This window comes from Equus quagga, chromosome 2, assembly GCF_021613505.1.
Source record: "Equus quagga isolate Etosha38 chromosome 2, UCLA_HA_Equagga_1.0, whole genome shotgun sequence".
Classification (NCBI taxonomy): domain Eukaryota; kingdom Metazoa; phylum Chordata; class Mammalia; order Perissodactyla; family Equidae; genus Equus; species Equus quagga.
In genome coordinates this window covers 5,681,446-5,703,058 of record NC_060268.1, presented here as the reverse complement: position 1 = coordinate 5,703,058, position 21,613 = coordinate 5,681,446, and the positions used below count along the sequence as shown (strand labels likewise).

At 40.4% G+C, this 21,613-nt stretch overlaps 2 protein-coding genes across 5 annotated transcripts in view; one reads left to right on the top strand and one right to left on the bottom strand.

Moving 5' to 3' along the window:
- FANCM (FA complementation group M) overlaps window positions 1-10,830 on the top strand; it is a 53,983-nt gene extending 43,153 nt beyond the window's left edge. The window contains exons 20-24 of one of the 3 annotated variants that reach the window (XM_046654090.1): window positions 431-928; window positions 1,013-1,333; window positions 4,805-5,180; window positions 7,450-7,741; window positions 8,331-10,830. In XM_046654090.1, the coding sequence (XP_046510046.1) occupies window positions 431-928; window positions 1,013-1,333; window positions 4,805-5,180; window positions 7,450-7,741; window positions 8,331-8,469 (1,626 nt within the window). In that variant the 3' untranslated portion in view covers window positions 8,470-10,830. Of the gene's footprint in view, window positions 1-430; window positions 1,334-4,804; window positions 5,181-7,449; window positions 7,742-8,330 lie in introns of all 3 variants that reach the window. The other 2 variants (XM_046654089.1, XM_046654088.1) reach the window with 2 other exon arrangements.
- A 137-nt stretch (window positions 10,831-10,967) lies between these two features.
- MIS18BP1 (MIS18 binding protein 1) overlaps window positions 10,968-21,613 on the bottom strand; it is a 59,350-nt gene continuing 48,704 nt past the window's right edge. For both annotated transcript variants that reach the window (XM_046654093.1, XM_046654092.1), the window contains exons 13-17: window positions 21,311-21,471; window positions 18,877-19,025; window positions 14,940-15,027; window positions 12,173-12,227; window positions 10,968-11,988 (exon numbers count right to left, since the gene is read on the bottom strand). In XM_046654093.1, the coding sequence (XP_046510049.1) occupies window positions 11,885-11,988; window positions 12,173-12,227; window positions 14,940-15,027; window positions 18,877-19,025; window positions 21,311-21,471 (557 nt within the window). In that variant the 3' untranslated portion in view covers window positions 10,968-11,884. The remainder of the gene's footprint in view (window positions 11,989-12,172; window positions 12,228-14,939; window positions 15,028-18,876; window positions 19,026-21,310; window positions 21,472-21,613) is intronic.

Genomic DNA, 21,613 nt, shown 5'->3' with positions numbered 1-21,613 from the left:
TTTTTTTTTTTCCATAAAAAGCTTATATTCTAAGAATTACAGATTATTTTTCACTTGTGGATAACATTTTCATATTAGTCTTATTTGTTTATAAGTTGCCATGTTCAGCTTGATAATATGTTCGTTTGTATCTCTGCACTTCCATTGTGTTTATTATATACCACTTACCACATTGTTTATAAATTACTGTTCGTTTTTCTGGCTACCTGCACTAGACTGTAAATTTCTAGAAGGTGAAGCACTCTTTTTTTATTCCCAAACTCCCCATTTTCTTCCATAAAGAATATACTCAATATATGTTAGTTGAACAAATGACTGAATTAATAAAGTAAGTGAAATAAATATTCATAGATACCTCATACATGTAAAAGAATACATGCTGATTTTATGAGAGACATTTATGCTGCTCTTATTTGTGTTTTTACTGTAGATCCCTGAGCAGGATGAAAACTATTTAGAAGACAGTTTTTGTGTTGATGAAGAGGAGTCTGGCACAAGCCAGTCAAGTGAAGAAGAAGTGTGTGTTGATTCTGACGTAGTAGCTGAAGATTCCTTTGCAAGCGGGAGTAAGAAATATAAAACCCGACATGCAGTAAAGCTAAAACAAATGAACATGACACAAAATCTTGCACGTTCAAAAAAGAAATTATCCAGAATTATTTTACTAGATGATTCAAGTGAGGAGGAAAACACTGTAAATGATAAAGGAGACTCCAGTGATATGGTTGACCCAGGGACTGTTAACACGAGCGGGCAGCAGGTTCACTCAGGCGGGCAGCAGGTTCACATGGGCAGACAGCAGGGTCACACGAGCGGACAGCAGGGTCACACTAGCGGACAGCAGGTTCTCACGGGCGGACAGCAGGTTCACACGGGCGGACAGCAGGTTCACACGGGCGGACAGCAGGTTCACATCAGCAGACAGCAGGTTCACACGGGCGGACAGCAGGTTCACATCAGCAGACAGCAGGTTCACATCAGCAGACAGCAGGTTCACACAGGTGGGCAGCAGGTTCACACGGGCGGACAGCAGGTTCACACCTGTGGACAGCAAGTTCACACGAGCCGACAGCAGGGTCATATGAGCCGACAGCAGGACCCTCGTTTGAGTTTAGTGCCTTCTGGGTCTTCCTTGCCATCCAAAGACCATTCTCATTCAGTTGTTGATGAGTCAGCAAAGCAGAGACGGCACACACCGCTTAACTTAAAGGATGCAGTCTCTGAGGTCTCGGACTTCAAACTTCAGAGCCGTGATAGACTCGAAGCTGCCTCACCATTGTCCACCGCTGTTGATTCACAGACAGACTGTAGAAAACTCCCAGTTCAGTTGAAGGTATGGATTAAATTAGAGAAAAAGGCCTTCATGTTTACCAAAAGGTTTTTTTTGTTGCTTTCTTTTGTTTTGTGTTAAATAAGTAGGTCAAAGAAAAACGAGCAGTGATGAAATTCTTCACACAGGCAAACAGCACACTAAATCGTATGGATCATTCATGGGATGCTTAGGGTTTCATTTTTAAATCTGTTAATAGTTTTTTTCTTAATAACACTCTGTGAGGAAACTTGTTAATTTTATAAAAAGGATGTAGAAAACTGGTCTTCCTGAAAGGTGAAAAATTAACAGAAATTCCATGCTCAGAACTAGTGCCCCGTTAACGTTTTGCTGCCCTGCCAAGGCCCTGGGTGTGTCGCTCTGTCTCTTGACTGGGCACAGGAGCTGAGGGGCATCACCCGATTTCTTTCCTTTAAATTTCTTTCTTTCCAGAATGACTGAGTGGTCCCGTTTCCAGCTTTTCCTCTCTTGCTCAAATAATCCTGAAAATCATTTGCAGTTTTTCAGAGTTCATAATTAGAATAGTTTTGCTAAAATCGGAGATAAAGTCGTCGTAGTAGGAACCCCTTGACGGTGAATATTGCCTCATCTCCTTGATTGCCGTCTGGGAGTGAGACCTACACCTGGACTTGTGTTTCTCTTGTATTCTGGGTGTTTCGTCCATTCTGCTTGATCAGCCTGCTCCACTGTGCACACAAGGGCCCTCCAATTGGTGTTCCCAGTTTTAAATTTTTCCTAGGCTTTTTTGCACAGTTATTTCTCAAGGGCATAATTAGGACAAGGTTGACTAGATTGTCTTGTAACAGACCGGAGAGCAAGACAGGACTTACTGTCTCCCAGCCTGAGCATCCTCAGCTGTGTGTGTGGGTAGTGACCCAAGGGTCAAGGTGGTTAGCGTGTGCAGGGTACTGTGAAGTCAGTAGGCGCTGCTGCGTTTCTCCTCTGCGTGCTCTAACGAAAACACAGATATAGGCAAAGAGTACTTTGAGGACTGTGACAAAGGGTAAATGGATTTTAACAGAAATGCGTTCACAGTCTCTTCATTATCTAATACCACAATTCCATGTAGTATGATTCTTCTCACGTGAAATTAGGAGGGGAAAGAATTTGAGGTAAATTGAGGAGACAGAAAATAGACTAAATAGCCTGTCAAAAACTGTTAGATATTAAAATTGTTAACATTTACTTTGTCATATGTATTGCAATCAGTATTTCTCGTCTGTCATTTGCCTTTTTGTTTTGATTTTTGTCATAAGGTAACTTTTTATACAGTCTGTTTTTTCTTTATAGTTTGAGTTCAGTGTCACCTTTAGAAAGCCATTTTCTACTCCAAGATAGCTAAATATTTCCAATATTTTATTTTTTTAGTGGCTATTTCTTCCTTCAGTACATGTATTCTTTTTTGTTTTTTGAAATTGAATATCAAATATATTTTAGAGATTATTTCTGAGTGATTAGGACTTCTGTCTTTAGCTTAGAATGTAGAAAGCTGGAAAGAGCTTTGCTCCCATCCTTATAAAAAAAAAAAGCCAGATAATCTACGAAATTCTATTTATTTGAAACCATTATGGAGCTGAGGTTGCTGGCCACCAGTCACCCTGATAGCTAAGGAAACACAAGTGCCTCCAATGAGAGCCTTGCTGATTTGGGACAGTTGCTCAGCACTTGCAACCTGGTAAGAAGAATTCAGCTAAAACTTTAATGAATTGCAAAAGGCGTTGGACTAGCATGAGAGGTCAGAACTGCTGGTCGCTTGAGACAGAAGGGGAATTGGCAACCACTCGTGGGCTCTCTCCACAGACTCATCAGGCGTTCTCAGGAAGACTGAGGATCAGAGAAGGCCTCCTTCCTGAGGCAGGCCTTGGGAAGTGACCAGCAGTTACTGTGGAGAAGGCACCAGACCCCATCTGGGTCGTTCCCCCCATTTCCCCTGTGGAACAAAAGCTTAGCTGCTGGGGGAAGAGCAGCAAACTCTCTGGCCCTCAGGGCTGAGGGGAAGACCCTTTGCGTTGGAGAAAGGGAACAAGAACAAAATGCTGTACACCTGAGAACGGAGCAGGGCAACATCTTGGGCCTGGAACATTAGAGATCTCCAGCCACTGTAGGGGAGGGCAGGATCACTGAGAAGGTGCACCTCTGAGACGGAGGGACACAAGTCCTGCCCAAGACAGGCTGAATCAGGACAATAGAAAACACCCCATCTCTTCCTCAGCGCTCCCTTCAACCAGGCTTCCAAACATTAGGAACAAATCAAAGCAATCTACTGCTGAGAGGGACAAGAGCATGGGAGAGAACCTCTCTGAGGCACAGGCTCACAGAGAAGACCTAGAGCTGAGAGAACGTTTAGAAAGTCGTCTGGCCACCCAGCCCCCAACCTAAATACAGCGTAACCCTACAGGAGTTTGAAGCCTCTGGTTGTACCTAGAGTAATCATAGCAATAAGAAAACCCAAACCCAACTCAACTTTGGACTAGATTGACTCAACAGCACACACTAAAGGCCTAGCAAAAGAAAGGCATATCTGTTTCTAGGTATATATACTATTTACTTCAATTACTACTGTCCTACACAAGATGTTTGGCTTTCAACCAAAAGCTACAAGGTACATAGAAGGAAGAAGAAAACACATTCTCAAGAATTACACTCAGATAAGACCCAGTTGTTGGAACTCTCAGGGAATTTAAAATAACCATGGTTAATATGTTAAAGGCTCTAGTGGAAAAGTCAAACATGCATGAACAGATAGGGAATATCATCTGAGAAATGGAAAATATAAAGAACAACAAAGTGGAAATGCAAAACATGGTAAGAGATGAAGAATATCTTCAACAGGCCCGTTAGTAGACTCAACACAGCATGGAAAGAAGCAACAAACTAAAGCTGGGTCACTAGGAATTAGCCAGACTGAAACACAAAGAAAGAGTGAGAAAACAAAAGGGAGCATCCAAGAGCTGTGGGATCGTGTCCATGAGTCTAAGGTACTTGTAACTGGAATTAAGAGGAAGGGAGAACAAGGTAGAGAATATATTTGAACAGGCAATGGCTGAGAATTTTCCAAAATGAACCAACATTGGCATACAAGTATCTGAGTGCCTGTTTTCAGTTCTTTTGGGTCTATTCCTAGGAGTGGAATTACTGGGTCCTGTGGTAAGTCTGTGTTTAACTTTTTGAGGAATTGCTAAACTATTTTCCACAGTGGCGGCACCATTTTACGTTCCCTCCAGCGAGGTATGTTCCAGTTTTTTCACTTTCTCATCAACACTTATTTTCCCTCTTTTAAAAATCATAACCATCCTACTAGGTGTGAAGCGGTGGTTTGGTCCTTTATCTACATAGTCACTTTGGTCATGTTGAAGGAAGAAAAAAAGAGTAAAAAAAAAATATATCAGTACGGAAAATCATGTGAGGTGTTAGAAGTTTATGGTGTTAATACATGTTTAACCTGATCAGGATGGATGTTTCCTACTGTTCCAGGTCGGGAGTGTGCGGGAGGACTCTGGCTCTTCAATGGCATACTGTTCCAGCTCAAGACCACATTTGGCTGGCACACATGCTGCTCCCAGATTTCCACCAGAAGGCCGAAGAACTTGTATTCTTGTAGATAGTCGTGAAATCACTTCTGGTTCAGAAGTAATTTCTTCCCTGCGAGCAGTTCATGGCTTACAGGTAGAGGTCTGTCCTCTTCATGGTTGTGGTTACATCGTGAGTAACCGCATGGTGGTGGAGAGGAGGCCTCAGTCGGAGATGCTAAACAGTGTCGGGAAGAACAAGCTCATTGACCAGATCCAGTACCTACAGAGCATGTTTGAAAGAATATGTGTGATTGTGGAAAAGGACAGAGAAAAAACAGGTTTGTATTTTGAAATGTCTTTGTTTATAAGGCTGTAGAGGAACTTGACTATTATTTAGTTCATTCTTCTGTCAGGACGTGGGAAGCTCTTAAATGTAAATACTTGGACTCATGATATCATTTCATGTTTACATAATACCGTGATGTGTTTCATTAATCATTGTGTTTAAATGTAGCTTATGAGAATTGAAGGGTGAGAGGTTGAAGGCAAGTGAACCAGTTAGGTCTTTTTCAGGAGCCCCAGAACGGATGAGGGCCTTAGATAAGGCAGCAGTGGGGACAAGGAGTGGGATTCTGGAGATTTCGGAGGTGGGATTAGAAGGAGTCAAGAATTACTCTTTTTTTTTTCTGCTTTATCTCCCCAAACCCCCCTGTACACAGTTGTATATCTTAGTTGCATGTTCTTCTAGTTGTGGGATGTGGGACGCTGCCTCAACGTGGCCTGACGAGCGGTGCCATGTCCGCGCCCAGGATCCGAACCCTGGGCCGCTGCAGCAGAACACGCGAACTTAACCACTCGGCCACGGAGCCGGCCCCAAGAATTACTCTTGAGTTGACCAGTTTCCTGGATCCTGGGCAGTTAGGTACTGGTGCTGTTCATCAAGATGACGACTATGAGAGAGAGAAGCAGATTTGAGGGACAAGGGGTGTTCAATTTTGACCATGTTAAGATTGAGTTATCAGTAGGTCACTGAAACGGGTGCCTAGGATGCAGTTGGAAATGCAGGATTGGAGCTTCATTTAGGGGATTTCTGTGGGTAATATTTAATTGGATGGGGAGCCCCTGAGGATAGTGAAAAGATTGAGGGATGTGGAAGCAGGAGACGCTCTGGGTCTGGGGTCTCCATAGCTATTGACAAATCCCTCCCCCTGAGGAGTTATTCATACACTGGTCCCACTCATCTTGTGATATTATGAGGCTTAAGTGAAATCAAGCAGGTGAAAACCACTATGAAAATTTAAGAATTACAGTCATGGGGCCGGCCTGGTGGTGTAGTGGTTGGGTTTGAGTGCTCTGCTTTGGCGGCCCAGGGTTCACAGGTTTGGATCCTGGGCACAGACCTACACACTACTCATCAAACCATGCTTTGGCAGTGTCCCACATAAAAAAATAGGGGAAGATTGGCACAGATGTTAGCTCAGGTACATTCTTCCTCAAGCACAAAGAGGAAGATTGGCAACAGAAGTTAGTTCAGGACCAATCTTCCTCACTGAAAAAAAATATTACACAGTCATTATGTAAAAGGAAATAATGTAGTTTATGTAAGACCTTGGCTTGAGAATTGAGCAACGTACCTTTTTATCCCCATGCTGTCACTGGTGAACCATGTGATCTTGGATAGGTCACTTTCTTTTTTTTCTCTCCCCAAAGCCCCAGTACATAGTTGTACATCCTAGTTAGAGGTCATTCTAGTTCTTCTATGTGGGATGCTGCCTCAGCATGGCTGGATGAACAGTGTGTAGGTCCCTGCCCATGATCCGAACTGGCAAACACTGGGCCGCCAAAGCGGAGCGCATGTACTTAACCACTCGGCCATGAGGCCAGCCCCATCACTCTATCTTTCAGTGACTGTTTTTTAGTCTTTTTTCTTTTTTAATTTGACAAGTGAGGGCTTTAGATTAGGTGATCTCTTGGTTCCTATTAGTGCTAAAATTCTATAATTTCCTCTTTACTAACATATCCTTTATAAAGGAAATAGATTTGGAATAAAGAGGAAAGTAACATGGCCAAAGTTATGGAAAAGTTTTTTTTTTTTTTTTTTTGGCATAATGAAGAATGCCAAAGAAAGGATGTGGGTAGAAAGGGAAAGAAAATGGGAAAGCCAGGGACGGAACTTAACAGGCAAGAGTTAAAGAGATGTTACAGTGGGTGTGCAAGGTGTTGAGTTACTCTTGGAATAAATACATAAGGTAATTTTGTATCTTAAGGAAGCTTTCATCACTGCTGGCCTTAGGAAGCATTTTAGAGATGAGTAATGCAGCCTCGGCCTTCAGAAATCAATTATCTAGGAATGTACGCTCTCCTTGCATCCTCAGCTTCCTGTGTTGATCCCGGTTTAGGACACTCATCGAGACTGTTCTCCCTACTTTCTCTCTTAGACATTTGAGAATCACTTTCAATCTTTAGCTGCAGGGTTTCTCGTTATCATAATGTGGCACTAGTTCGCTTAATGGTGTAGATCTTGGGATTTTAATAATATATAGTATTAATGATTCTACTTAATGTAAGTCACTAAGGTTTGCATTTTCCTAAATATTTCATATTTAGGAGACACATCCAGGATGTTTAGGAGAACAAAGAGCTATGATAACCTGCTCACTACCTTAATTGGTGCTGGAATCCGAATTCTTTTCAGTTCCTGCCAAGAAGAAACTGCAGATTTGCTAAAGGAACTGTCTTTAGTGGAACAAAGAAAGAATGTTGGCATTCAGGTCCCAGCAGTGGTGAACAGTAATAAGTGTGGGGCGCTTCAGTTTTATCTCAGTATTCCCAACGTAAGCTATGTCACTGCATTAAATATGTGTCACCAGTTTTCATCTGTGAAAAAGATGACTAACAGGTATGGCTGTTTTAATATTTGTATCAAATAATAATGGTTACTTTTAAATCATTCTTAGCATTTCACAGGAATTTTAGTATTTTTTGAAAAATCTGATTGAGTCAAGACTTTTTGCTTGTCAGCGCCTAAGTCCCTGCATGAAGCCAAGGACATTAATGGGGGAAATGCAGGTGTGGCCTTTGAGGGGCTCCGAGCCCTACGTAGTCAGACAGACGGCACTTACACTTCATCTTCATCCTAACATTTCTGGGCTGTTTAGTTCTGTAATTAGAAAAATGTTCAAGTTGAAAATTTAACTGGTTTTTGATTATTATATTGCTTGGAAAGGAGGATTTAAAAAAATAGGTTAATTTTAATTAAACTAAAGGCCCATGTAAGATGTTGAAATTATTGTTATATCTGGTTTTAAGTACAGAGAATAAGCCCTTGTTTTATTTAATGCTAAACACATATTAACTGGATGCAGAACGCTTAGGAAGGGATGATTTTCTTAAGGCTTTAATGCTTTGTGTTCCTAAAGCAAGATAAGAATTTAAATTTCATAACTCACAAGTCCTAGTGTAATGTTTTTGTCTCATTTATTTCTCAGCTCACCTCAGGAAATCTCCACACACGCACAAGTGCCTCCTCAGAAGGCCGAGGAGATCTGCAGATACGTTCACCACGTATTTGACATGCAGATGTTACCCAACGGCCTGAACCACGGTGGCCTGCAGCCCGACGCTTGATCAGGCTGCTTGGGGCGCGGGCAGGACTCCCAGCGCGAGGTGCACATCGGTAGTCATCGCTGTGACGTGATTAGCAGTGTACATATGTAAATAAGAGAATATTTCCATATTATTTTATATTGTATACATTTTTATTTATATAAATTATTAAAAAAGAAACCCCTGATCAATTACTATTTTGATTAGATTATGAAACCTTTTTTTTAAATTGGATAAAGAAAAGTTTATTGAAGGTGCTATTAAGAAAGTAAAAGCTAGAGTTAGAGATGTATTTTGGAATTTTTCCAAAGACTGTCATTGTCATTTGTGAGCATAATTTGATGTGTCTGCTGCCAACTTAATGGTCATAAGCAATTTTTCCTCTATATTAACTATAGTATCATCTACAATACTTTAGAGGTCCTAAGTACACACTATTGGATGAGGTGTGGTGGCAGGTGTGTTGTGAGATACATGCCCCAGTAACCAGGAAACTAGAAAATTTAACTGAGTGTTTATCTTACCAAAGTTGTCACACTCAAGTACAATCAAATCCTATTGGTATGAACTCCAGCCTACACTACTTTTTTCATTGAAATATCATCTTTAAAGAAGTGGTATATCGACCTGGACTTGGAGAATTTCGTTTTACTACAGAGGAGCTATTGAGTATGGACTTTCATTGTGACCCGTTACCTTCTGTCTGTATTATTTTAAGATGGCTCCATGTTTTCATCTGCAAAACCTGAGGCCCTTCCTTGTAGTCAGTCTGGAGCTACAGCAGCTTTTAATTCTGGACACTTGCCCCCATTTTGAGTCCCTTATCTCCTGCTGCCTTCAGTTTGTCTTCTGCTACAGTTGGGCAGTGGAACCAGCCTCACAGCAGAGAGCTGTCCTGGCCTGAGACTCGGCAGGGACTTAGAGCTCATCTAACTCAAATGACCTTTCTTATCAGATGACAAAAGTGAGGCCAAGAAACAAGTGGCTCATTCAGGTTTAGACTGGAAAATCTAGAATGAGTACCCAGTACCTAGAAACAGTTCTTTTTCACTAAAAAGTTACTCTAATTGTGAATTTGGCTCCTTTGGGATAGTATAAATTCTCGATTCTTCTGAAAGCAACTGAGCGAGAGAGAAAAGTTCTGTAAGTTATTGGCTGACGCGCAGTTATCAGTTTATTATCTCTCAGGTTCAAACTCACCCTTCGGTATCTTGTTCTAGAACAGACTGAACTTTCTGAGCATTTTCCCTACAGTGAGCATGACCTAAGCCTCGTCAGGAGAAGCAAAGGGGCTTCTCTTTCTGTCCCAGTGTGCTTTTTGCTGCTGCTTGTTCCTGCTTCATTGTGTCAGAGGTGCATGTGCGTGGGGACCTCTGGTGACCCTCTGCCCCAGCTGCACGCCAGGAGCCTGCAGTCCCTCAACAACCCACAGCGACCTGGGCCACTCACCACCTTGCAGCACCTCCCGTGCAGACACCAGCATGCTCTGATTCTGTGTGTCCACCATCAGACAAAATATTTCACAAACCAGCGCTGTATCAGGGACATGAGCTAGAGGACTGCATTCATTTATGCTTGCTGTGGGGAGCTGCAGCCACTCTGAAGCTGCCACAGCCGCCTCCGAGACGCTGTCTGGTAGTACTTGACCGTCAGCCCTACTGCCTGTCAGTCCATCTTCCTGTCTTTGCGCCCTTCAAGTCTTTCTTTTCCATGTGTCAGTCAGTCTCCTGGGAGGTTAGGTTAACCTTACTGGCTTATCTTCTGACCTGAGGGGAAGAAGTAGGACTAACCAGGGACCTGCGAGGAGGTGGGATACGACAGAACAGACGAGGGCAATGCTGAGGGAGTTCTGATAGGACACAGGGACTTGGCGGGTGGGCTCGCACTTTGGGTTTGTCAGATCTATGCTAGTTCCACGTCAGCTTTGTTTCCCACTGTGGAATTGGACTACCTTCTAACTCCTAAAACACTATCCCTACCTTCAGACAGCGTGGTATTATACCAAATATTGGCAACTTAAGTTGTACAGCAGTGTGTTTAGAGCCACTCCAAAATACCCCTTTCATTTGTTCCCGCCTACAGCTAAGTCTTCGTGGCAGGAAACGGCCACGGCAGCTTTGAGGAGGAGGACCTCAGTCTACCTGCACTATTCTCTTTCTTTAAATCTTGCATTTCTATAAACCTTATAGTTAGTTAGATAACTGCAGGTTATTACTGACTAAATTCTCGAGAAACAAGAAAATGTAGTTTTTACTCAAAGTTCTGGCATTTTTGGAGGAAACAAACTAAACCAGTAACAAAACACATCTTGCTTTCTTTCTGTGATGCAGTAATTTAAACAAATAAGCAAGCAGGAAGGGTGACAGGGTAAAGGGACACGTGCGTGGTGATGGATGGAAACTAGACTTTCGGTGGTGAACACAACACAGTCTATACATTAGTGGAAATACAAGAACGCACATCTGAAATTTATATGCTGCTGCAAACCACTGCGACCTCAATCATAAAAACAACACAAATACTATAAAAGTACACTAACTTTATTTGAACAACCTAACTAGAGAGAAAGGTCAGTATGGACTGTAACCAGATGGAAAATATTCTATGTCAACATAATTTTAAAACATAATGGCAGAATAAGCTAAAAGAAGTTTATTTCTAAAGAAACCATCTGTCTAAAAGGAAAACAATGTGTACTATGACATAGTAACTTGTCTCCTTACACTGGTAGATCACCTGATGTTTCCCTAATCCAGTCTTTTTAATATTGAGATAAAAACTTAATCTATGTCTGCATATGTAAATAAGGCTTAAGAATGCAACAAAATCTGTTCTCTGATTCGACCTAATAAAATACTGAAAAAGCAATGTTAAATTTACATAGGTTTCATAGATATGCCAATCAAAAGTTTTAAGAAAAATAGCGTGTGAAATAGTTTCAGCAACATGTAATTTAAACATTAGATCAACTCTGGCTTGTATACCAAGTGGTGACAAATGCTAACTTAAAGTTTTCATGAATTCACTAGCCACCAGTACAATCTACCTTTTATTTTCCCCCACGTTCCCCCTTAAGGATAGCAACATTTTCTTGAAAGCTCTTAAAAAGTCATTTTGGAACATGATTTTCTTAAAGTAATAAGACTTAGATGCTTATGAGAGACTTATCTATATATATTTTTTAACATTGCAAACCAGAAATTTACAAATATCTACACAAACAAAACAATTTTCCTTATATTTTTAGTAAGCTGCAGCAATGAGGAATATTTTATAGAAGGATATTTTACTTTGAATACAAAAACATGAAACCTTGGAAAAGGAGTCCACAGTTGAATATGAAGCTATTATAAAGAAAATACATGTACTTCAAATGAAGATATAAATACATTGTCCGCTTCTTGATAAAAATCTTGGAAATATTTTCTCATTTTTACTATGCAGAATCAGAGTTTGAAAAATAATAGTCTTTCTCTTCTTCATCTAAAGACTCCATAGCATTAGTGAAAAGTTTTCCAATACCAGAGTTTTCTGCTAATTCTGTAAAGAGAAGTTTAATAAAAAAGATTAATAAATTTCTAAAAGTAATTTCAATGAAATTGAAAACTGTAAGAAACAAAATGGTAAGTCTGCCCACTTGAGAGCAATTACTTTTAGTACCATGTTAATAAAGAGACGACCCTGTAACAGAACTGAGCTCGAAAATAAGGATGTAAGTACTTACCTTTGTTAAACGGGGCTTTTCTTCTTGATGTTGGAGTTGCAACATCAGTTTCAACCTACAAGAGAGCTCGTATTAATAGCTGAATGGTGCCCCCTCTGAAGCCGGCCTCACACCAGACACGACTGCGCATCCTTCCTCCCAGAGTACTTGGAGCATGTGCCTGCAACCCCTAATCATACGTGATTATCTGTAAAATTCTGTCTAATTCTCTTTTAAGTTGAATTTATCCAGGGCAGGAACCATGACTATTCAATGTTGTTTCCCACTGCTGGCAAACATGACTGTAAGAAAACATTACAAACTAATGCTACAACGGTTAAAGGACAGTCTGTGGGCCTCTGGAAGTTGCCAAAATCTACTAAGTACTTATTCCACTCCATTAACACTAGCAAAATTTAAATTCTCTGTACTTTAAATTCTTGACTAAAATGGGAATTTATATGGCAAGTTTTAAATGTATAATGCATACCTATATACGTCAATGCTTTTTAAACTAGTGGCCATGGCTGGCTATTCTAACAAATGAACAGAAAAGAAAATACGACTGAGAATACCCACTGTACTAAGGGTCAGTGTTGTTGAAAGAAACTTGAGATACTAACTCGTGTTCATAGATTGTGATGTCAGTGTATTTTCTCCTGTGAAATGAGTCCAAACACGATTACATCATTAAGCCCTCAAAACCATTTAGTGAGATAAACCAGTATCATGATCCCCACGTCACATCACACATGAATAAAATGAGATTCAAAAGCTCAAGCCACTTGTCTTGTCATGAAGCTGGTATGGGGGAGTTGGAACTTGAAATCAGAACTTTTAATACCAAATCTTTTTCGATCCTCACACATTGGCTACATTAGTCTATGAAAAAATGGGTCTAAATCACAAAGACACTGTAGTTTGGCAGCCTGCTCAAACAAAAACCTATTACGAATAAAAAGCCCAGAGGTAGTTAAGATGATGTCAGATACACAGAGAAACCAAAGTTCTTAATAGGAAGGGCCCTTGCAGAAATATCCGTATGAACTTTTTCTCATTTTGCAGAGAGAAAAGACTGAATGGGTTAGGTCTTCTGCTACTCAGTGGCACACGGATCAGCAGCATAAGCATCACCTGGAGCTGGTTTGTTGCGATTTAGTGCTGTCAAGTCAATTCAGGCCCCTAGCGACCCTGTGGACAGCAGAGCGGGACCCTACGGGGTCTTTCTGTGCCATCCTCTCCCCTTCCGGCACTTATAAGACAGTGCTCTGCGACTATGCATAGGGTTTTCATGGCCCATTTTTTCAGAAGTGTGTGGCCAGGTCCTTTCTAGTCTGTCTAGTCTGGAAGCTCTGGTGAAACATGTCCACCATGGGGGACGCTGCTGGTATTTGAAATCCCAGTGGCATAGCTTTCAGCATCACAGCAACATGCAGCCACCACAGTATGACAACTGACAGATGGGTGGTGTGGTTCCTTGACCAGGAAATGAACCTGGGCCTTGGTGGTGAGAGCACCAAATCTTAACCCCTAGATCATCCGGGCTGGCTCTGGAGCCTGTTAGAAATGCAGAATCTCAAATAGTGGATCAGTATCTGGGGTTTAACAAGATTCCCGAGGAGCCTCCTATGCTCATTTAAGTTTGAGAAATACTTGTCAAAGCAACCCAGCTTCTTACTGGCAAAACAGACTAGAAGGCATCCTTCTCACTATGATAAGATGATCCCAGGTCCTTTGCAACAAAACAAACTTTCATTCTCCTAAGGAATGTGGGATTGGACAAAGGGAAGCTAAGAACACAGAGGACGTCTGCCTGCATCTTCAGTTATGGAGCAGAGGTTTCTTTTGAAGACCTGAGTCTCCAAGCCGATTTTATTACATCAGGGTCCCCAGCGGAATCTACCACTTCCTGTGGACAAGTGGAGCCCAGGAAGACTGGACGTGATTATGGGATCCCAGTGCTCAGTTGAGAGCCTCTCCAAGAGGAATCGCACTCTAGCAAGTGTGCAACAGAAATACTTCAACATAGGCGAGGGAGGAAGAGACGGCCACAACCTGGTCAGAAGGGGGCCAAGGTCATCCTCCTTCCACCCATCAATGATCATTCTCTAAGATTAGCTATTCACTGTGAGGCAATTTGAGATGAACTAATTTTTCTAGAATATTTGTATTTTTATCTGGATATAAGTTATCCAAATTAAAATCACATTAAAAATTTAAAAAGTCAAGAGGATAAAGGCTCTCTTAATCTTTTCTCAAAGGGATATAGATCACTCTATTAAGGCAACTTTGAAGTTAAAATTTTTTCTGTAATTAGATTTTAAATCTAGATATATATGAAAAAATTAAGTAGCTGAATCTAAAAAACATTTGAAACCATTTGAAACTGCATAGTATTTGATGAAATTTCTTATCCAATGGCAATCAGGATTCATTAGCCTGGATTATTGCCCAATCATTGCACAGATAGTATGCTTTTGTGTCTGGCCCGAAACGTCCTTCCCTGACCTGCATGTATTTCTCCCACCCCCACCTGGCTCCTTAAGTGAGAAACGTTATCCATTCTCACCGTGCTCAGATGCTTCAGTCTACGTGCTGCCACCTGTAATCCTACGGCACTTCCATACTTATCTCGCTAGAGGCCTCCTGTCATGATGGACTTGCGTTAGGCTGTAAGCACCGTGAGGGCAGGGACAGTTACGTAACTCCTAACCACCACAACCTGCCAGCTATTACAGTTGTTAACAGATATCTGTTGAGTAAATGAATGAAGAATAAAAATACTTACCGTTTTTTTCTTGATATTGCCCCAGACAATGCCACCTTTACTTTTATGGTTTTTTTGCATATGGAAAACATATTTATCACATTCATTCCTGTTTGAATACAAAGTATTTCAAGCCAATGTTAACTACCATACTTTTATCCACAGGCTGAACAGCAGTTGATAAAATTAATTTAAAATGGGTTCCATCTTTAAAAAGTACATTTTCTTTTCCATTTTTAAAAAGACAATGGTGTACCTACGGAGATGGACAAAATGCTTCAATCAAACATTTTAAAGGAAACACTGATTAAGAATATTCTAGGACATTATGATTTGCTTATTGTTCACTGTCCAATTGTGCTCTTTCCAGTCTCTATCTTGCTGCTTCTATTTTCCAAAACTCACAGACACTTCCTGTCCCTGGACTCCCTTGATACACCTTTCACTCCTTTTTCCTGTTCACTTCCTTCCCCATCCAGAGTCAGTCTTAAAGCTGACCACTTTAAGGATATACTTGGTGATGAAAACCCTCAACTAATTTATGACTTCCAACTGTGCTGAGTCTTCAGTTCAGCTCACAAGCCTTTTATTTCTACAGAGTTACATCTGTCTTGTATTCCCCAGACCAGCTATGAAGTTTTCTTCATTTCTTTTTATCTTCTCTCTTTCCCCTCTCGTTCTTAGCTAACAGGCTTGACTCAAAATTTACAGATGAAAATTCAAGCCAAACAGAACGGTTGTTCTCAATTCCCTCCACAAGTCCCATGACAGTAAATACAGTAAATGACAGTAAACACCAGCTGAACACCAATCCTAATCCTCTCTCTTGGCTCCAAGATCCTATCTGGCCGATTATCCTTTCCTTTATGACTGTTTGGAAGCAACCTTAAAGGTATGACAGGTAGAAATCTGTAAATGTGATTGTACTAAGATGCTAACGGGAACCACAAACGCTACTGCTCAGCGAGTGAGTAGGCCTGGCCACTTGCTCAGGAGCAGCACCTCATGAGTCTGTGGTCTGCAGAGAGAACATTTCTGAAGTGAAAAAAACGTTTCAAAATTGTTATAAAAAGGAAGTCAATTACTCGAGTTGGTGAAGTCAAGAGATAGTGAAGAGGCCTAGGAAACTCATTTTTTAAAATAAGAAAAAGGTTTTAGGAAATATATTCATAATACAAATGAGTCCAGCATGTGCTCTATAAGAAAAAAATGCTATATTTCCTTAAATGTAAAAGTGATACAGAAAATCCCACAACCCATATCAGTCTAATTGTACAACCCCAAGAGAATGGCGGGTGATGTTTTGGTCAGGAAATCTCCTTTCTCTTATGAACACACAGTATGTAACTGGGACCGTACTGCATGTAGCTTTTACTTTTTTACTGAAGTGTAACTGACATACAATATCCTATTGGTTCCAGGTGTACATCACACTGATTCGATATTTACATACATTACGAAACGATCACCACGGTAGGTGCAGTTCCCATCTGTCCCCATGCGAAGTTATTCCAGTATTGCTGACTATGCTCCCTCTGCTGTACATTACACCCCTAAGTCATTCACTTTGTAACTGCAAGTTTGTACTTCACCTTTCCCCTTCACCTCTTTCACTCAGGCCCTCAACTCCTCCCCCATGTGGGAACTACCACTTTGTTTTGAGAATCTGAGTCTGTTTCTGTTTTGTTTGTTCGTTTGTTTTGTTTTTTCTGTCTCACTTATTTCACTTAGCATAATACCCTCTAAGTCTATCCATGTTGTTGCAAACAGCTGTTGGCGAGGATGTGGAGAAAAGGGAACCCTTGCATCCTGTTGGTGGGAACGTAAACTGTGTAGCCACTATGGAAAACAATATGGAGGTTCCTCACAAACTGAAAAATGGGGGCAGGCCCTGAGGCCTAGTGGTTAGGGTTGGTGTGCCCCACTTTGGCATCCTGGGTTCAGTTCCGGGGCACAGACCTACATCACTTGGCGGAGACCATGCTGTGGTAGCATCCCACATACAAAACAGAGGAAGACTGGAAAGATGTTAGCTCAGGGCCAATCTTCCTCAGCAAAATAAATAATAAAATAAAATAAGAATGGAACTGCCATATGATCCAGCAATTCCACTTCTATTTGTTAAAAAAAATTGAAAACAGTGATTTGAAAAGACATCTGCACCCCTAGGTTCATTAAAGCATTATTTACAATAGCTAAAACATGGAAACAACCTAAGTACCCATCAATAAATGAATGGATAAAGATGGTATGGCACATGTATACCATGGAATATTACTCAGCCATAAAAAAGTGTGTAGTTTTATTTCCTAGCTTTTAAAAACTATTATCCACTGAACATTATTCTATCTTATTAAAAATTCTTGCAAGTGTGATTTTTCAGTTATTACACATAATTTCTTAACTTCTAGGACATTTAAGTTATCTCCAAATTTTCAGTATTGTGTTTTGAGAACATCTTTATTCATACAAATGCACATATGTACTTGCCCAATCTCATATTTCCTTAGAATTGGCTAACAAAATTCAAAGGCCAAAGGGATGAATATTTTGAAGCTTTTGATGATTTGGCCAAAGTGCTTCCCAAAACTATATTCTCAATATATTTTCACCTGCACTAAACACTAAATTGAAATAAAAAATAATTTGTGGATTGCTAGGGAAAAATTATGTTTTTGCTAAATTAAATGCAAATTAAAATTTCACCAAGCTTCATGGAGAGCGCTGAACACCTTTTTCGCTTTCATTATCATCTGGCTTCTGCCTCTCACACCCCATGGAAATTGTTCTTACCAAGGTCAGCATTGGTCTGCTTAACTGCCAAACTCAATAGCCTACACTCAGGCCTCATTCTTATCACTTACCATCTTGTCTCTGTGACAGTTGGCCACCCCTATTTTTTTTTTGTAATTTTATTTATATTTCAAGTAGTTCCCATATTCATGTAGTTCAAAATTCAAAAAGTCTCCATCTTACTTGTCCCAAGCTATCTTAGCTCTTCTCTCCAGGGATCACCAATGTTTTCAGTTTCTCGGGTATCCTTTCAGGTATTTAATCAAATAAAAGCACTTATGTATATATGCATAAGTAGGCACAAGTATACATAGACAAGTATATACACATATACACGCATACACAGACAGCCCGTATTTACCTAAAGGGTAACACGTAATTCACTGCATCTAACTTTTCTCACTTAATGTATCTTGGACATTTTACCGTAACAGTAGATAAAGAATTTCCTCATTAATTTCTATGGCTACATAATATACCAGAATTTATTTGACGAGAGCCTATTGATGGACATTCCAGTTGCTTCCAGTCTTTTGTCATTATTAACAATACAGCAATGAATAAGCTGTATGTTCACAATTCTAGAAGCTGGACTGCTAGGTCAAGGAGCATCTAGATTTGGGTAGATACAGACAAACTCTGCCTGCAGAGACTGTACTAATCCACCTTCTCACTAGTGACACATGAGAATGGCTTTCTTCTTCTTGTTAATTTGTAGGAGTGCTGTATCAAGGAAATTAGCCTTTTTCCTGTGATATGTTCCATATATTCTTTTCTCAGATTGTCATTTCTTTTGATTGTTTATGGTGGTTGGTACCAAGTAAAATTTTTATTTTTTATATGGTTGACTTTATTGTTCTTTTTGTTAGTGGCTTCTGGGTCTTGCATCATAGAAAGACCTTGACTTATCTCAGATTATAAAATAATTCTCCAAGATTTCTACATGCAAAACTCTGATCCACTTGGAAGTTGCCCTGATGTGAAGTGTAAGCTGTGTCCCGACACTTTGAATAGCACCCTCCCAGCTGAACGTGTCCATCCTCAACCTCTGGGACTATTCTTTCTAGATTTTCATGACTCTTCTCATTACTGAGATCTACTGTCTTTGACTCATGAAATGTTAATTGCTGATGCAGAGAATACAGTACCAGGTGTGAACATTTACCTATTTATAGAGGCCAGCATGCCAGGACTGACATGCTGACCCTGAGGAGTTTTTGTCAACGGAAAGATAACTGACGACGGAGTTGTTGGGTTTCTGTCCATATCTGGCAGAATATCATCCTCTTCTTGACTGTCCTGGAAACTTGGCAACTAGAAAGCAAATATTTATTACCAGCAGGCACCCCTAAAAATGGAACTTCTCATTATCACAAAATGTCTTTTGATGGGCTGACAAGTTGTTTTCCTTCTTATAATTTTCCAACCGAGATAACAGAAAATGCTGGCAGGTAGACCACAGAGCCTTGGCCTCTAAAAAACTTCGCTTCTCTTGTGTAAAACGGAGACAATGACACCTCTTTCTAAAGGTCGTATAGACCAGGGTCAGCAAACGTTTTCTGTGAAGAGTCAGATGGGAAATACTTTAGGCTTTGTGTCTAGACAGTCTGTCCCAGCTACTCAACTCTGCTGCTGCAGATGGCAGCCAGAGCCGACACGTAAACCATGGGCATGCCTGTGCTCCCATCAAATCTTGCCTACAAAAAAGGTAGGATGCCAGATTGGGCCCTTGGCCCATAGTTTGCTGACCTCTGTGTAGACACAACAAAACTATAATTCATTTACTATTACACTTGGCCCTTAATAGGAACTCAAGCACTGTTTAACTTCTGTGTGTATATATTTCCAATAAACAACAATCCTTAATTAAGATTTTACTTTTTATTAAAACCTTAGAAAAAGGTGACTTATGCCACAAAAAATGGAATATAATTCACTGCTTTCCATTTCTATTTTATTATCTTTGTTTTTCAAATGTTGCTACTTTTGCATTTAGGCCAAAACATATATAGAACCTGAGATGCTGGTGGAATAATATAAAGGGCACAACCCCTAAAGGTGCCCAGTTGCAGTGCAGAGAACATAGTTAAGAGCGTCTGATGGGTCCCTTAAAATATCTCCCTTTATAACCTGTGCAGGCAAAAAGGGGGGCCCAGATAACGATGTTACTAAATTCTCAAAGCACTGTCTAGCCTTCTTAAATTGGAGATGATTTAACAGCAATATTACAACAAGAGTAGATGAAAAAACTACCCTTAAGTTTAGCTTACTAAAACAACTCTTTCAATTTTTTTTTGGAGGAAGATTAGCCCTGAGCTAACATCTGCTGCCAATCCTCCTCTTTTTGCTGAGGAAGACTGGCCCTGAGCTAACATCCATGCCCACCTTCCTCTACTTTATATGTGGGACACCTACCACAGCATGGCGTGCCAAGCGGTGCCATGTCCGCACCCGGTATCCGAACCGGCGAACCCCAGGCCGCCGAAGCAGAACATGGGAACTTAACCGCTGCGCCACAGGGCCGGCCCCTCAATTTTTACACTTAATAGTGCAGTTGTCTATATCCTTCCATTTTCACATTACTTTAATCTTAATATACTTAATATTTATATTTAGATTCTAGAAACACTCTCACATTTGTGCTTAATATTTGTACTGTATTTCACTGTGTTTATGAAGAACATCCTTATTAGATATATAGATTGTTTGCAGTTTTTTGCTGAGAAGATAAACCTGCAGTGAGTATCTTTGCGAAGACTTTTGGCTTTGTTGAATTTCTTAGGATAAACTCCCATGAGTGGCATTAGTCTTCACAGCTCTCATATAGTGCCATGATCCTTTCCAAAAGGTATGCTTCAGTTACACACACACTGATGCATGACTGCATCAATGTCTCCATCGCTTTTTGTTAGTGGATATTTTAACTTATTTTTTAAAAAGATTCTGTAATTTAGAAGGTATACATATAGTTTACTCTGTTTTCCTTTGAACTCTAGCTAAAAGGACCACTTCCTCAAGTGTTCATTCAGCCATTTGAATTCTTTCTCGCCCACTTTTTTCCTGTGATTTTGATACTTTTTAGTACTCTAGTATCATTCAAATGAGTTCTTTGTATTATAAATATTGGCTTTGTTCTATTTGTTGCAAATATTTTATCCCACTCATTAAAGTTTTTAGTTATACAACTTTTCATACTGCAAAAACTAATTCTTTTATATATTCAAATCTGTCAATCTGGTGCTGTCACTGACCCTCCCCCCCCCACAATTTACTGTACAGGAGGCAATCAGCTTATCACTTTTTAAACAGAGTTTGCCTTGTTGCCTATGAAAGTTTCATTACCCACGTTTGGCCTATTTCTGGGTTTCCCAAATGGTTCTACAAACATGACCTGTGAGCCCCACCGATGGGCAGACTCTGGACACTGACAAGACGGCACGCGCTGGCAGCCTGCCTCCTACACCACCCTCTGGTCACATCTGCGGCGGCTATCAATCCATGGCCTAAATGCTAGGAATGAACACTAACCATACACAAAAAAGAAAGGCACAAAAGCCAATATAAAGAAAACAGTGATTTCATGCATTTAAGACTCTTACCAGTACTCTGTGATTCTGCAAAGGTGTTGTACTGAAAAAATCATCATGGTCATCCTTTGGCAATTGTTCCAGAAAATCCCTCATCTGCCGCTTCCTTTTAAGAGTTCCCACTTTGGCAGTTATCTTAATCGTTTGTTTCTTCTCAGCATCACCTATCTTGCCTTGAGAGTCAGCAAAACATTTTGATAAGGATTTGGTCATTCATAGTAACGTCTCTATAAAGTTAACAGCCTTTGCGAAACCTAAATTGTGTATTCTGATTAAGTAAACTCAGCCTGTTATTAATATTTATAAGTCTCCTAT